This window comes from Sebastes fasciatus, chromosome 8 (genome assembly GCF_043250625.1).
Source record: "Sebastes fasciatus isolate fSebFas1 chromosome 8, fSebFas1.pri, whole genome shotgun sequence".
In the NCBI taxonomy this organism is placed as follows: Eukaryota; Metazoa; Chordata; class Actinopteri; order Perciformes; family Sebastidae; genus Sebastes; species Sebastes fasciatus.
Window position 1 is genome coordinate 9,555,699 of NC_133802.1, and position 17,311 is coordinate 9,573,009.

General features: G+C 41.6%; 1 protein-coding gene across 1 annotated transcript; it reads right to left on the reverse strand.

Annotated features, from left to right (window-relative positions):
- Nucleotides 1–569: 569 nt before the first annotated feature.
- On the reverse strand, nucleotides 570–14,807 carry rbbp8l (retinoblastoma binding protein 8-like). The gene is made up of 14 exons (XM_074643220.1): nucleotides 14,678–14,807; nucleotides 11,775–11,868; nucleotides 11,631–11,673; nucleotides 9,381–9,476; nucleotides 8,572–8,684; nucleotides 8,209–8,284; nucleotides 6,748–6,947; nucleotides 6,601–6,644; nucleotides 5,691–5,752; nucleotides 4,641–5,382; nucleotides 4,450–4,546; nucleotides 4,292–4,350; nucleotides 4,004–4,139; nucleotides 570–2,740 (listed from the first exon to the last, which is right to left on the reverse strand). Exons 2-14 carry the CDS (start codon nucleotides 11,833–11,835, stop codon nucleotides 2,679–2,681), a joined length of 1,791 nt encoding a protein of 596 aa, XP_074499321.1. The 5' UTR covers nucleotides 11,836–11,868; nucleotides 14,678–14,807; the 3' UTR covers nucleotides 570–2,678.
- Nucleotides 14,808–17,311: the final 2,504 nt, after the last annotated feature.

Here is a 17,311-nt window from a genome sequence, read left to right on the forward strand (position 1 = left end):
AACTGATTCAAAAAATATCTTTAATTTTAGTCCACACAGATAAAAATCAGCAAACATCAGTTTACACTGAAGCAGTTTAAATTTCCATCTGTCACTTCCTGCGGGGCAGAGACGTGTCGATACAACTAAATTTCATCTGAACAAACAGAACCAACTTACGACATCTCGAATAGAGTTGAGGAAATGCTCTGCCGTATTGCAAAACATTCATTGCTGGATTGTAGCTTTACCTAAAAGTCTTTCGTAATGTAAATTGAATCTGTGAATAGATTATAATGGTTTTACAGGATGCTGACCACTGAGCTGATTTCCTGTAACAGTTAAGTTGTATCACATCACACTACCCATGGTGGTTTCCACTGGTCACCACATTCCTGATCATCAAACCACAACGGTTTTGCTTAACGTCCTGAACAAAATGTCCGACATGATGTTACTTCTATTTCCCAGAACAGTCGTCATTATTCGCTGAAGGTTATTCAACTTACATTAGTGTACTAGAGACGTGTGGTAAACTTGTTATAGTACGAAATATAAGAGCTGAATCATTTACAGTGGGAGCTACAGAAGCAAGATGCAAAAATGGAAATTTATTTCAGCATTAGAAGTGCATTCAGACAACAGTTTGTACATTGTGTCATTCTAAAAATAAAACACCTACATATCTGTTTAGACCACACAACAACACAGCATTTAGCTTGATAGATTAGCATACTGTAAAAGTCAAAGCATACTTACAGTAGCACAGTCAATCGCATTTGAATTAACAGAGAGATACGGATGGCAAGGGGAAGGCTACTTTGTCCACTGACCATTGACCAAGTATTGGACTTAATGGACTCTAATGGCATTAGAGAGACATGATAGAAGCAATAGAAATCAATGGAACAGCATTAGGGCTGTACAGGTTTTCACACACAGGATACTAAAAAATGCACACTTTTGAAAAGAGAAAAGAGGGTTCAAATAATCTCATTTTTATTATTAGTAAATATTGGCTGATTCTGCTTATTGATTAGGGCATCTCCATTAAAAATATTTTTCTATATTTACACAAAAAGGACGCATTGACTTTACAGCGCTGTATCACAAAGTATAGGTTATTGAACTGACTCTGTCACTGTGCTTTTTATCGCTTCCATCCACCCGGCTTACCACAAGCTGTCACAGCTGTGAACGGAAAGTTAATACTTGCAAAATATGTGCATTCTGAAAACGAAAAAGAGGAAGAGAAACATGTTTTTGTCTTCTCTTTTTTCTTTGTTGGTCACTGAAGACAGGGCGGGAGGAGGGGAAGCTCTGTGGCAAAAATAGCAAGGCAGCGACAGCGATGCCAGGAAAGTAACATAATTATAAATGCGGTAGTGTCTGGTGAGTATTGGAGAGGAGGACTAAAGTATTAGGCATTAGCAGGTGACACTCAAACACAGTTTGGTTTGCTTTGTCTGGCTGTAAGACAAGAACATTTTGCAAATGGTTAAATTTATGGGATAGTTATTTTTGACAACACAGTGCATTTTAATTAGAAATGTAAGATCAAAGGTCAAAACTTGGTTATTGATCTTGACATTTTTCAGCGTTTCAGAGAGAGGGGACGGCAATGATAGTGCTGTTTGCTGCCGAGGGATGACACTAGTTATGGTGTTACTGCATTGGCAGTATTTGTGATGATCAACAGCAGACGAAACTGAACAGAGATCACAATACAATTTAAACCTGTCCATTTCTTCCTTACGTTTCTACAAGAAACTTTTCAATTATTGCACTCGTCTTCAGTTGTCTGTTTAGGTTGTACCTTGCGAAAATGGGCTGGTACGTGTTGCAAAATGTGTGACTTTCTCAGCCGGACTGCGTCTCAGTTCTCCACCGAATAAATACATGTACTGTATAAGCTGCTAAACAGAATGCTATTTATGCACATTAATATGTACCATTAAATGTTTTATTCAGATGGAGACAGTCTAATGTCAGATTTTCTCCATATACTAATTTTATTATTGTTATTTTGGATTTAATGACTTCATGGAAATGGAATTTGTGTTGTTTACAAATTAAAATAATCAATAGAATATGATGTTGACATAAACCATGGGTCAATATTGGAATATTCCAGTTAGCCTATTCAGATTTATGTTGGCGGGACATGGACATATACCAGTTAGTGCGAACACTATATGGAGTAATACGTCACATTTTCCAGCTCATAAAATGCCCATTTGAATATCCTGAAACTAAATAGAATACTAGAGTCCATGTAAAAGCACTCAGTGAGAAGTTGTAGAGGTTATATTACATAGCAATAGATCAAATGACTATACATGCAATATGAAATGAGTTGCTCATAATAATAAACTCTGTAGAGAGTTTTTTAGCCTCTTTCAACTCATTGTTCTGCTTACAACTTGTTTCTGCTGCCTCCAAGTGGACAAAACAAAGTTAATGCAGGTTTAGGGCTATTTTTGAAAAGTTTTCTAAAACGCTGGGGTTGTAGCTTTTATTCACACCTTATATAAAAGACTTGTCTTGAGGCCAGTTAGGGCAGTCGTATTGATTGTTAGCCCTATCAACTTTATAAGGTATATTTAAGTGATGCGTTAACAGCTCGTTGCGCTGCCACCCCCAGGTGGCCAAAACAATCAGTTGATGCAAGTTTAAGTGAGATCACCAAGTCATGCTCTTTAGCAAGGGCTCGTCTCCTCAGTTCTCACTGTGATCTTGATCTTCCTCTCCTGGTGGACGTCTGTGAGGGGAAAAAAAAGGAAATTGTTCCAAACAGTTCCTTTTAGTGAGGGAGAAACAGTGGTTAGCAAAATTTGTGATTTTTTTATGATGGTTACATTTGAATGTGTATAAATAAAGACTGAACACAAGAAAGTAGTTAAGACAGACAATAATTGAGAACACATCGGTTGAGCGGAAGTCAAAGAGTTGAGATTAAGTAATTATACCCTTCAAATTCATCTGATTTACACACAGGATTTAGGCTTATCAGTGGATAGACGGTTAAAGCTGAAGTAGGCGAGATTGGAGCAAATAAGATTAAAAAAAGTTATTTTTATAAAACGGTTGCTATATCCTGACAGTAGTGCATGAAACAGGTAACCTGAAAAAAATCATGTTCTTGTGTGTCCTCCGGTGCTCTTAAAGGCATCTGCAAGATTTCACAGACCGGAGGAAAACAAGCAGTAAGAGCTGATCTAATATGAATCAATACTGTGTTACTTTAATGCCTATTTCTTGCCTCAAATGTTTTCAAAATCATCTTATAGTGTACTGTTTAGCTGTAAAATGAGAAAGTTTGTCACCCGGCAGCCATTGCGAAATCGCCGGGAAATCTCTTGAAGCAACGCCAAGTTTTGGTCACATGACTGGAGCACAGCCAATAGGAACGCTCTCTCAATGAAATGACCTGTGATTGGTCAAAGTCTCCTGTCACGGGCTAGATTTTCTTAAGCCTGAAAACAGAATTTTTTAATTTTTGCCCGATGATGCCAAACACATTCTGCCTACTGCCACTTTAAGCCATCTGAAAAAAATTTACTTCTTTGCTTTCTTGACAACAGTTAGATGAGAAGATCGATAGCAATAAATACAAATGCTGCATTCAAGTCTTGTGGAATTTTAGAGATGTGACTAGCAAGCGTTCACATCATCAAGACGGTTGTATGATTACAGAATTGGTCATGAGGTTTAATATACTGTGCATTCACAATATAACCTTATCCAATAGATTCATTCATATGTGGTTTTCAGACACCTCCATATCATTAAGTGGATGACGTTCATATGATATTTAAGGGATGTTGAACTACCCCTTAAATATCAGACGTGTGTCCACAGAACCGGTAGTGAAATACATATGGACCACGTGTGGAAAAAAAAAGTTTCGATTCATAAAGCTTTAGAAATGTGACTGGACTTGAAGACCACACCCAAGAAGTAAATAAAGCTATAGGAAGCAGGGAAGAAAGACACAGGACTTGAAATGTGAACTGATGCCTACGGTCTGAGTCTCTGTCTGTTTCAGTCTCCACAGATGCCCTCTTCCTCTTGCAGCCCGGGTTGCTTTCTTGTCCTGACACGCTCCCCTCCTCGTCGTGATCGGAGCTGCTTCCTGGCGCAGCTGCTGATGACGATGACTGTGATGAGGCAGAGCAAAAAGCACAAGGGCTCTTAATAGATTGAAACCTTTGTTTCAAGTGAAAAGAAACAGCTAATACTTTCACATAGGAATCATGATATTGAGTGAGCATCTAAACAGTATCTGCTTCGTTGGCTTGAATGACCTTACCTTGCCATTTGATGATAAGGATTCTTGCAGAGCAGAATTCAGAGTCTCCAGCACCACCACTGTTACAGACACATGACACCAGCAAGTATTACTCACCTGTGTACAGTACATATACGGATGAACACACACACAGACACGTATGAATCTAAGCTCCTCACCTGGACGTAGTGATATAGTGAGGACGGGCACCTTCTTCCCGTTGCTTTGGTCTGTATTTCCATTCACCTCCTCTTTCTGCTCTTGCTCTTTGATTACCTGCTGGGATGACACCATCATACCATGAATCCTATTAGACCCGTCTTTACCATCACCCCTCATGACTTTTGATCTAATTGCCAAAAAAAATCACCTTGTGGCCACTGGTAGACTCTTCCTCTTGTTTGACTGGTGGGGTAGAGGTCCAGGAGCACGAGGGAGGGCCAACGGGAGAAGGTGACGATACTGGTCTGTGTGCAGACGGATTCGCCTTCACATCTTTATCAGGGCTCGTCTGTACTCTCTCTCCACCTTGAAAGGCTAAGGGCAAGTCATCTCTTGGCGTTTGGCTGGATTTGGGCTTTCCTCGATCCGATAGGTCCAGAGGCATCTCGTACGCCTCTCTAAGCCCTTCCCCAGAGACCCTCTCAGTATTGGGTGGCAGGATTTCCTTTTTCTCCTGATGTTGCTTAATTTGACTCTCCACGTGCTCTGCCAGACTTCTCAACCTGAACACCACGGTTGGCTCTTTGGCAAGGGGCTGATGCCCGCTCTGCTTGACCCAGGGAGACCCAAAAACCTGCCTCCTAGGGCTGGCGTGTTGGCTCGTCGGGATCAGGTTGGGAAAGCGTGGCAGGTTTGATTTGGGTGAAGGTTGCACCGTCAGGCTTGACCCTGCAGCAGCAGCCGCAGCAACCCAGTCAGAGGATTCAGATAAGGGCCAGGGGAGAGTAGCAGGGCCGCTCTTCATTGGTTGAGGACGGCAGGGAACGGGAGCATGGAGCACGTGTCTGCTGGGGTGCACTTCTCCGCCGGTTGAGGAAGAAGAGTTCTTAAGAAGGAGACCTTGAGGAAGGATGCAGGGTCGCTGGTCCAGTCCTTCAACACTCTGAGATCTGTTATTAGAAACAGAGGGAGCGGTTATTAGTCAGTTATGCATTACTTAGTAACAGTAATATGATTATACCTTTTTACAGTAACAATTAGTGTAAGGGAATACATCTAGGAATATGATTTAAATCATTACTATGAGTGATTGAAGCTGACGTTTGATCATTCTTCTTTGGCTCCCAAAACAATTTATTTATTTTTTTTTTTAAATCTTTGTTTAAATTTGGGCACACCCTATCACTGATTCACCGTTCCATGCTCATATAATGGCATGGCAGCCTGTATTGCGTTTTCCTATGCCCCTCCGTCTCACCTCCTCTCGCCAACACGAGTTACACCACGTTCTGTCCTCCAGGAAAGAGGCTTGTATGACTCCTGTCAGAGTGGAGAAGGGCAGAAAGAAAAAGAAATGTAAACATATTTGTGGCTATTCATTATCGCATAAACTAAAGTAATAGTTTGACATTTTGGAAACAACAACAACAAAAAAGATTCTTTCTTTCTGAGAGTGTTTGATGAGAAGGTTTGATTCCACTCATCTGTGTACGCTAAATATGAATATAGATATGCAGATATAGAATGCATAAAGACCAGAAACAACAGACACAGCAAGCATTGCTCTGTCCAAAGGGAATTTAATTGTCTTTACACTTCTTGAGGATCAAACAAAAATTAAATATAACATGTTAATTAGTAAGCTCACAAGATGTGCTGGTGAGATGGATGTTTTTTTTAATTTTTATTTTGACCTTTGGACAGAGCCAGGCTCGCTCTTTCCTACTGTTTCCACTCTTTACGCTTTGCGAAGCTAACTGTCTCCTGGCTACAGCTTCATATTTTGTAGGGGCAGAGGTAGAGCGGGTTGTCCACCAATCGAAAGGTCGATGGTTCGATCCCCGACTCCTTCAGTCCACATGTCAAAGTAAGATACTGAACCCCAAATTGCTACCGAAGGCTGTGCCATCGGTGTGTGAATGTGTGTGTGAATATGTGTGTGAATGCTGACATGTAGTGTAAGGCGCTTTGAGTGGTCAGAAGACTAGAAAGGCGCTATGTAAATGTAAGCCCATTTACCATTTACCATATTTAACGTAGGTATGAAGGTGCTAACTCTCAGCAAGAAAGCAAATATTAGTATTTTCAATATGTTTGCAACAGAGAAAATGTTAAAAACTGCGTTTAAATGTTTATGCTTATGAGAGTGAGCTGATTTAGAAACTTACAAAGTGACCTCTGTTCATCCCTCTCAGCTGTCTGTGATCACTTTCTGATTGAAAATCAAAAAACATGACCTTATGTAAGAATGAGAGCAGGATAATCAACAAGCAAACATGTACTTTATCCTCCTCCCAGCTCTTCCTCATCCTCACCTTCAGTTCTTTGGTCTGCCTCAGTTTTCACTGCAATATTGCCATCTGCTGGCTGGTTACCGGCCCTGATGGTTGCCGTAGAGACGAGGGCCATCGGTCCAGAAGGGGGTGAAAGGTCAGGGGAGCTGTTTGGTTTGGCCTCTGTGGTGGTGGTGGTGGTGCTGCTGCTGCTATTGGAGGAGTGGTCACTGTGACCTCTGCTATACACACACACACACACACACACATACAGCATTACAGTCGCTGTGTGAGAGACTGCTTTCAGGCAGACCATAGTCAACTCATGGGAGTTGACAGAGAGATTCTTTTTGAATGGTAATTGTTGCGATATTGGTCATACGAGCAAAATGTGTTGATAAGCTGTGCAAATAGTCTGTGCAATAGTGGTCACACGTTTGCTGCATTGACTACTATTGAGAAGTACTTTGAGTAATGACAGAATAAATGATTAAAATGAGAAAATAAGTTGTTTAGAGCCTCCTCTAGATAGAAGATTGTTGACTCACACTCATAGAAATAGAGCGAGTAGAACCGACATTCAAATCAACATAGCAGGATGGTCAGAGTAGCGGCTATTTTTTGTACATTCGATAACATTATCGAATGTATAAAGAGAAGTGGATGCAGCGTTGGAGGCGGGGCCCCGTTCATTGCTATGAAAGTTGCTCAATAGCGCATGAAGCCAAAAAAAGTTTGACTTCCGAGTAGCCTATAAAATTACCCGAATCTTCCAGCGATCTTCCTCATCCATTGGGCCCATGGAGCAAGCACATTTCCTTTAACCCCGCCTCCCAACAACTCGGTCGGAGTCTCATTCACATAAACGGAGGAAGGGAAATAACTCTGGATTCATCTGTTTTACAACTTTTAGGATCTAATCATTTAAATAAGGGCTAGTACAGTGTTGGTACTGGGAAGTTGATTTACCTCAAATGGCATCACGTGACGGACACGAAAGTTGTATTTCCACCGTTTGGCAACTACAAAAGTTCGTTTCAAAACCCGGTGCTCTTCCTGGGGGTTTGATTTTCAACCGTTGTAGCGGGCTAACTTCCGTATTTTAACTGGGCAAACGGACTAGCGGACTAGTGACGTGTAAGGCTGGAGATATGCTTTCTGCGTGTTTGTGTGTGCATGACGCTGTCTTGCATATCCTGCATCCGTTTGGAGTGTTGGTTGTGCACATCTGCAGAAATGAACGCAACGCTTATGCGGGACCAGCGCTTGGGTAGAAGCAAGTACTGTATATCTCCAGCAACAGCATCAGCGTCTAGTGTCCTTTTACACAGATGTCGATTTTTGGCTCTGTTACTGCTTAGCGGCTGAGTAACAATGTGTGTCACACTGACAGCTGACAACAATCTGCATTTTCTTTTGAACTAGTCAAATGACCACAGCAAACAGTTTAATGTGCGTTCTACTTTCATTCTATTTCTATGCGTACACCGTATGTATACTCACTCAAGTGCTGCTCTGAAATTCCTGAGCTCATCTCGAAGTCTCTTGTTGTCCTTTTTCAGGTTGTTCATCTCTCCCGCTACAACACAGACCACAGGTCATGATCAGAGCACTGAACAACAATGTTGTCTTTAAAATGTATTTTTAGTGGAAAGGAAAAAAAAAAACATGGATAAAAGGTTGAAAGAAAGTTGTTCCAAAGGCCAGATGGCAAAGAAGAGACAGGAAATGAATGGAAACAGTAAACGTTTTAGTAGTGATGCAAGACTGATGTGATGAAATGTGACATGAGAGAGAAGGGAGGGATGACGAATGGATGGAAGGTTGGATCACTGATTTTGAAAGAAGGACATAAACAGAATATACCCATTAGAGAGATGTGCTGGAGGCTCTGTATCTGTGAGGATTCAAATTCCTGCTGTCTTCTCTTGGCTACCTCCTGAGTTACTGTGCATCGGTCACACAGCCCCGCCCTCAGCCTACACAAGAAGCAGAAAACATCAGAAACACAATATTCAGTTACTAAATGCATCACCCAGTGAAGTTAAAATCAGTTAAATATTCAGCCATGACATTGAAAATCTTTTAGATAACACTAAGCTACGCTTTCTGTACTCCGACACAACAAACTCTGACAACACCGGCACTCCTCTCTCCAAACTCTCACTCATGTCGCCACCGTCGTCTTCAGGCAACAAGTCACATGAAATGCTATAATTTTTCAAGTTCATTGTTGCACACATTATTACATTTTATATACTATATTATAAGTATTTGTTTCCCAAATTATTTGTAAACCTTTAAGAAATTGTCTTATCTATAAACATTATTTGGATGGCTATTATAAAGTTGCAACTGATGATTATACCTTGTTAAATGGTTAATAAATACTTTGCAAATCATCTATATATACATTATTTAGATCAACACTTTGTCAATGGTTAATAATTGGTTGCTGGTCCATCTATCTATATTATGTGTATAGATGTTTTACAAAACATTTGGTAATCACTAACAAATACCTAATATAGTATATCAAATGTTATAACGCGTCTCACACGTCTCAGTTCAATACACACATTCACACTTGCAGCTACTAAGATCACTAGCTTATGGTACTGTATACTATATACTGTATATATATATACAACAACATCAGAACCTAACATCAGTACCTGTTTTCCAGTGTCTTGATGTTCTCGGTGAGTAACCTCTGCTGTTCTTTCATCTGCTGGTTTTTGGTGAACAGTTCCTCCATTCGCTTTGTATCACTGTTTACATGCACACACAGACACACACGCACAAAACAAGAATTAGTGTACTGTACTGTTAAAACCCAATGTCGATCAGATGGCATGTCACTCTTACTACGATCAGTGAGATACAGAATAATACGTCTTCTCAGGAACATTCATAATGAACAGGCTGAAGAATCAGACACATATGAGTTCTAATACTATATTTGATTTCCTTTTAGTTTCAAGACTGCTGCTGCTGCTTTACCATGTCCGCTACTATCAGCTTCTGCTATTACACTCCTCTTTTCCAGCAGGTGGAAGACGTAATCAGATCATTTATATGAGTAAAAGTATCAAGAACGCACTATAAAAAGTCTGACTGCATTCGAAATAAAAAAAGTTGAAGTAAAAGTACAGACGTATTATCAACAAAATGTACTTCAAGTTCATGCTTAAAAGTGTGGGAGATGACCATGGACTTCAGGAGGAGCCCCTACACCATGCTCAACAGCACTGTGTCTGCTATGGAAGCCTTCAGGTTTCTGGAATCTATAATCTGCCAGTACAGGACCTTAGTGGGAGTCCAACATGATCCAGTGCTACACTGCAATCATCCAGTCTGTTCTCTGCACACCCATCTCGGTGTGGTTTGGATCAGCCACCAAACCGGACAGGAACAGATGACAACAGATGACACGACACTGAGGCAGAAGAACTAGTCGATCGCATTTTAACCGACAGGTATGACAACCTAGTAGGCCTACATATTACTTGACCCACAGTTTGCACACGTTGACAAGGACTGTCCATCTGATCAGGCATTGAGCCAGATTAAGTGGCACAATGTTTAGATATCTACAGCATTTGAAATGGACTCAAAGACTTTCTTGACTTAACTCCCAGTTGAGGCTTAATGCCAAAAGTAATGCACTGTAGTTTGTGTATATCCCACAAAATCAATTTGTGTGTAATTCATGTACAGTACTGTAGGTCGTAGGAGGTCTGGGTGGATGGGTGGGTCACAAAATACTGGACTTTTGCTCGGGAGACTGGTGTTTGTGTCCTGTGTGAAACTAGAAGTCAACATTGATGTTTTTGTCACACAATTTACGAACTTAAGTAACGTCACTTCCAGAGTTATTTAAGCCAAAACACAAATAAACCTAACTATTGCCCAAACCTAAGGAAGTTGTTTCCTTAGGAAATCAACACATGTTGAAGGACATTCGTAGGAAAACACATGTACACAATTTTCCCGTAAAATATCGTATGAGAATATGTTGCCTGGTTGCAAGGGGGTAGGTTTCGGGTCTTGGGGTCCTTCCCCCGAGGAAATTTTGAGCATCAAATGCTTAATTTCCTGCTTTCTGGTGAATCTGTCTGCACCACTCTATGGTCTAAATGTCTTTATTTATGTAAAGGAAAACAAACAATTCAGGCGCCAGGTGACAATTTTATATATAAAACTGTAATGTAATATGATGCAGTAATAAGGCTCTCAGGCATTCTGTATTGCTTTCAAATAATTATTCTCCTGTAGATCAACTTTCCTCATTTAATGTTATCTCTGCTGAGTCAGTACACATTGTTGGCATGATTGACTCTTTCCTCGTCTTTTGTGTCTTCAGTTTGGGGAAGTAACCTTATAGGGGAAGTAACCGCTCTGTGGCACACATGCAGACCGGTGCCCGTCTCCCTCCACGTCGCGGCAAAGTGGCGCCGTACTGCGTGCACACTCGCGCTGCAGAGCCGGCCAAAAACAGCAACATCTCACGCAGGAGAAAACGCAATTTGACCCCAACAAACGTGATCACTTTAAACGGATTCCACTGTAATTGAATATTGGTGGGGGATGTGCCCCTCCCCAAAACCCATTAAAATTACGGCCTTGTCCAGTTGTATCAAGAATCTAAAATAATCTCACTCCTTTACCATTTTTTTTTTTTTTCAAGTGGAAATGAAACCAAGCATTTGTGACTCGGTACCAGACTGAATGACTTGTTGCAACATGAGCTTCCTCTCAAGCTAAACATGACATGGACAAACACGGCACGTATGCCTGCATGGTCCACAAAGACTTCAGGCCTGAGCACGGCTCCCACAGTGGCTGATCTAACTTGAATATCTTGTTAGCGTTGTCTAAACATGATCATGTAGAGACCTCGGGGAGGTGAAGAAGCCACTCACCAGCCCTTCTTGTTGGACAGCTCTTGGATCTTCCCCTGCCAGCCTGGAAGCCAAAAACACATCTGGTTATAATTCTTGCAAATGATATGAGCTGCATACGTGTCTCTCTCTTTGGCTGCTGTTTCCATTCTGAGTTCCACTTACCCTCCACTTCTCGCTCGTGGACCTCCCGCAGTTTGAGGAGTAGGCTGTTGAAGCACTCCATTGCAACGGTAATCTCCTTAGACCTTGAGTCTGACTGTACAACAACAGAGAGACAGAAAATGTTTGTCATATGTTTGATGGAGTGAATGAAATTGTACTGAATGCTTTAAAAACTGGAATTGGACATGACATTACAACCCTTCACACACCCTAAATCCAGCGCTTTTTACTACGTATTAAAACTTCAAACTCCTAATAGAGTGGGAACATTGTAAATCAGTCAGAGTCATCAAGGGCTTGGGCGTTACAGCCCGAGGACTGTGTTGCGTTGAGGACGTACAGTACCACACACTTCTCTGGTGCTGCTCTTTCATAAGCCGTCCCAGTTACACAAATGTTGGAGCAAATTCCGTTGTTATATCAAGGTTGATTGAAACTAGCTAGACTGGTCCTGCAAGGTCTGGGACTTAACTCAGCAGTTTGTGTGCCAAGTACACAGCTTTTCAACAGTTTGCGCATGTGCATGCATTTATGTGCATCACATGGTGTCAATTTAAAACTGTAATAAGGTAATTTGTTGATCGAAAGTCTCAATGCAAACCGATAGCTTTTTGTGTGTGTCACTTCTGCTTTCTGTTTCACTCACTCACACAATCACCAATAAGCACAAATAGATGCATTGAATACTATTTAGCATGTTGATCAGTGTGGATCAGGCTCTCTCGACATGTCGGGATATGTCAGGCAAGTGGCTGTTCAGATCACCTCAGCAGAGCAAGAAAAGACCTGTCTGCCTTTATGTGCCTAGCCTGCAGTCTTTAGATCATTATTCACACACACACACACACACAAATGCACGCACCCACGCACGCATAAGTTGTCACTGTCTAACTATTGTTGCTGTGTAGTTATTGTATTTCCAGTAAATTCATCCTTAAAGGTGCAATGTGTAACATGTAGCCACATGCTCCAAACAAATAGAGGGCAGCATTTCACCTCTACTAATGGCTCCATACAATCACATTTTACAGTCATCAGTTATAACATTTTAAAAAGCCAACTACTAACTAACAGCTGGCCAAGAATACGCAAAATTCAACCAAACTGCTGAAACTCTGAGAGCCGGACAAATAACACAGCTATCTTATAATCTTCACGTGCGGCGTCAGCCTGTAGTTTACGTTAGCCATCTGTGTGTTCACTGTGACACTAACCGGGGGCTCTACGGTCCGTGGAAATCCAAAGTGGCAGACATGAGAAAATGACCTGTACATTCGTCTCGCCCTCCCTGCGTCCAGGAGACCACCCCGCCGGGAGGACAGCGGTCGGCTCTCGGCAGCTCCGGAGAGGGACGGACGCCCAGTCAGCGACCGCAGCAACTTCAGCCGGCACAAATCCCGGCGGGCTGCATGGGTCTAACCTGCAGCAACGGAAAGTTTGCTGGGGGCCCGTCTCCCAAAAGCTGCTGCACACTCTACATCTGGCGAAGCAGCCTCCAGGCGGCGGGTAGGACGAGGCGAGGGTGAGAGTCTTTTTCTCATTTCTGCCACTTTGGATTTAATCCAATAAACAAACTATCAAAACGTACACGGATCATGGATGTATTATATGACAAGCTCCTCGGGGCAGCTCTACTTCTTGGTCCTTTTAATGTTGGACTGAGGGTTGGTCAGTAACTCTCTATCACCTCACGAGGAACAAGTGGTATTACAAGACAGGACGGGCCGGCGGTAGTTGGTTAGCGTGCTAATTTCACGAGCTACTGTATGTCTGCAACACAATACATAGTACGTCTTTGACACTGTAACCTCTTCACATTCTCTTGATAATTATTTTTGGGATGTTTTAAACTAAAAATGCTGCCCGGATCTTACACATTGCACCTTTAAAACTCTATACTATACTGCCACTACTGTATGACACTTCTCCCACTATTAACAGAAGCATTACTGCGATGTGGAAATATGCAGTCCTGATGCTACACAGCTATAGAGAGATATACTGTAGATAACAACCTGGCTGCCTATCTCACTGTAAGCCTTTCTCAAACACCTCCCATCCGCTTTGTTGAGCTTTGTTGAGCTTTGTTGTTTGATCGAAACCAAACTTGACTTGTGAGAGGAAGTTTTGGTCTTCAGACTTCATACCACTGCTGTGGGCTGTGTGGCTGATGCTGTTTCTAAACAAATGTCATTGGAAGCTAATTGTCGGAGCTGCTTTGCTTTCAAAACACCCATGGCTTCTCTTTGTCTGCTTCTCTGACTAATAATGTCACTGGAATGACCAGGAGTGACACTGAGTAAACATGTCACTCATTTATTTGAACTGTGACACCACTGAAAAATGTGTTTCGAGACAATAATGGCTTTTATGTAAATGACAATAAATGAGGAATGTCTGTTACACCAACCTACACACACACACACACACACACACACACACACACACGCACACGCACACACACACACACACACACACACACACACACACACACACACACACACACACACACACACACACAATATGATCCCTGAGCATATGTAAAAGCGGTTTGTGATTGTTCTATCGCACATTGCTTAATTAAATGCCTTATCTTATTATTGACAAACAGCTTTATATCTACTTCATGCTGTACTGTAAATGTATGAGCACATTTTTATAACAACATTGTGTGAAGAGAGTGTGGTAACAGTCCTTTAAAACTCACACACAAACCCCACACACTCATACACTCCATTATGAGCATGAAAGGCCTGATAAGACTATGATCATTTCCTGTATGCCAGCTCAGTCATTGCCCTCACTCCCAGACACACATAGCTGCACCGACTCTACCCACCTGTCAGCCGATATCTATTCTGGCCCTCAGGCAACAACTCAGAGCTTAATCAATGGTTACTCACCTCATGCAGCTGTGGAGACCTCAGAGATGGACCGAGTTGTACAGAGACAGAGAAAGAGAGCCCGATAATGAAGAGAAAGAGAGGAGAATGAGGTGAGGGAGAACGCCCCACACCCTGCCCTCTCTCATCTCTCCACCCCAGAAAACCGGTCGGAGCTGTTGTCCCCTTAAGGAACACAAACACCGAGGCCTGGGCAAGTTCTCCCTTGATTTTCCAGTTCTGTTGAAATCCCACATAACCGGCTAAACCGGCTCCATAAAGCCCTGTGGGGATAGAGGGACAAAACCGAAGCCTGCCGTGCAGAAGCCTGCAATGGCATATTGAAATCAGAAGTTAGAGAGACAGAGTTAACATTATGATTTCTTTTTAATTCAGAAATACATTTAAAATATTAGCTTGATTCATAATGAATGAATCACATAATGATTAATGTGACATTGTTTTAAACTTTTTGTTGTTTTGTTTTATGTGCTTTTATGTGAAGCTTTTATGCTGCCAACTTGGCCAGGACTCCCTTGGAAAAATACATTTTAAATCTAAATAGGAATATCCTGGAAAAATAAAATAAAATAAAATAACCCAGCGTGGAAATGTAATAAATAGTATAAAAGACTTACTATGTCCCAAACTCTAACCTACCCACTTAACAACTCAGAGGTTGTGATCACACAATTGGAGTGTGATACTAATAAAAAAATCATATCTTGAATTCTGTCTTTGTATATAGTACATAAAGGCAGCTGTGTGTGTGAAACGAGCCATAAAGCGGCGACAGGGTGCGGTGGACAGTGGTACTGGTGTGTAAATTCAATGGGAAACAACTAACAAAAGCAATGGCACGCATGTTGTCACCGAAGCTAGACATGATGGATGCTTGATGTGAAAAACGCCATTTCCTGATTCCTGAACCAGATTCCTGATAACCGGCCTGACGAGGCCGAGGCAGCATCTTCATCGTCATCCTCTTTCTCCTCCTCCAAACTGCCACTCCCTGCTTTCACAGGTATCAAAAATATCTATGAGAGGATTACCAGTATGAACATATGATTACAGGTTTTATTGTCAGTTTTCACTGATGCACACGAGAAAAAAAAAAACTCAGGAGGAGGCAAAGACAGAGGCAGAGGAGGGATTCCTCTTCCGGGACAGACAGACATGCAATAGATGTCATGTGGACAGAACAGACCAAAATAATGATAGTAAAATTACAATATAGCAATTCAGAATGACACTAAAGATTCATATAAAGTATATGGATACGGGAAGAAGTCGAGAATCTTCTAGGTGCTGCCAAACAGATTGGACCTGAGCCACGTGACTTCCACTCCGACAGGAAGACATGGAAAGTGGACAGACTACACAAAGACATATCGCTCAAGCACACCAGTCACACCGAGGAGGAAGAAGAGACGAGAGATTAGGCTGAATCTCCTGGAGGACGGAGATCCAGATCCAAGACTTCTCTAGAGGGAAGCCAAAGGGAGAGAGAGAGAGAGAGAGAGAGAGAGAAAGGTCATAGGTCATCAATGGTACTGAAAAGAGAGAACGAAGGATTGGAAAACAGGGAAGAGAGGGAGAAGAGAAATAAAGACAGATAGGCACTCAGGACTCATTTGCTTGTGGATGTTGGACGACAAACAAACAGGGTTAGAATTAGTATAGAAAAATGAAATAATTGAATTATTAATAAAATTACCAATATTCTCGTTGGCAGGACAGGCCCCGAACTTCTGTCTGAATTGACATTTATTGTTGGAAAGTTAATAAAATGACTATTAAGAGACACAAAACAGCCATAAAGACACAGAAAACGGCCACAAGAAGACACAAAACTACCACTAATAGAAGCATAACAACCACAAAGAGAAGCAGAATGACCACAAAGAGACCCTGCAGCCAGCTGACTTTTCTTTTTAACTCTGAGGACAGACAGGAGGCCTGTATTCTGAGAGCAGAGAACAGAAGGAGGTCAGACAAGTATAAAGGAGCATGCCCATTTATAATTTTAGAAGTCATTAGTGGTACCTCAAAGTCTGACCTAACGTTGATAGGGAGCCAATGAAGGGAAGCTAAGATTGGTATAATATGGTAAAGTTATTGACACTAGTTTTAGTCAAAATTCTAGCAGCTCTTCCACTGATGCCAATAAAGTTGGCTTAAATTGAATGCCTCACATAGTGTAATGCTTATTTGCATCCAGAAGAGGGCCCAGTTGAACCTTGAAGCAGAGGGAGGATCAACATGGCTCTGGGTGACAGCAGAATATTTTTGAGGCCTTTCAGTTAAATGTCGACCCAGAACTTTTCCCATCCTCCACTAAAGCAGTGGTTGTAATGAATGACTCTGGGGTTTAAGCAGTTTGGGTGGTTTGGGAAGTTGAGCGGGCGATCATGAGTGGGGTGTGTACAGGGTGATCCAGGGGTGAAAGGTCAAGCCTGCAATTTATCGCTGTCCTTTTTTTTCTCTTCTGCAGAGACTCGTCACTTCCCTAGCTTACCTCTCAGTGGTCAAGCTGAACACATTTAAAACCTGATCTAATTATTTAATTTCAAAATTTATTTCGAACATGTAGAATACAAAAAAAATAAAATAAAAAAATAAAGAAAAGAGAATGATCATACCAACAAGTGGACA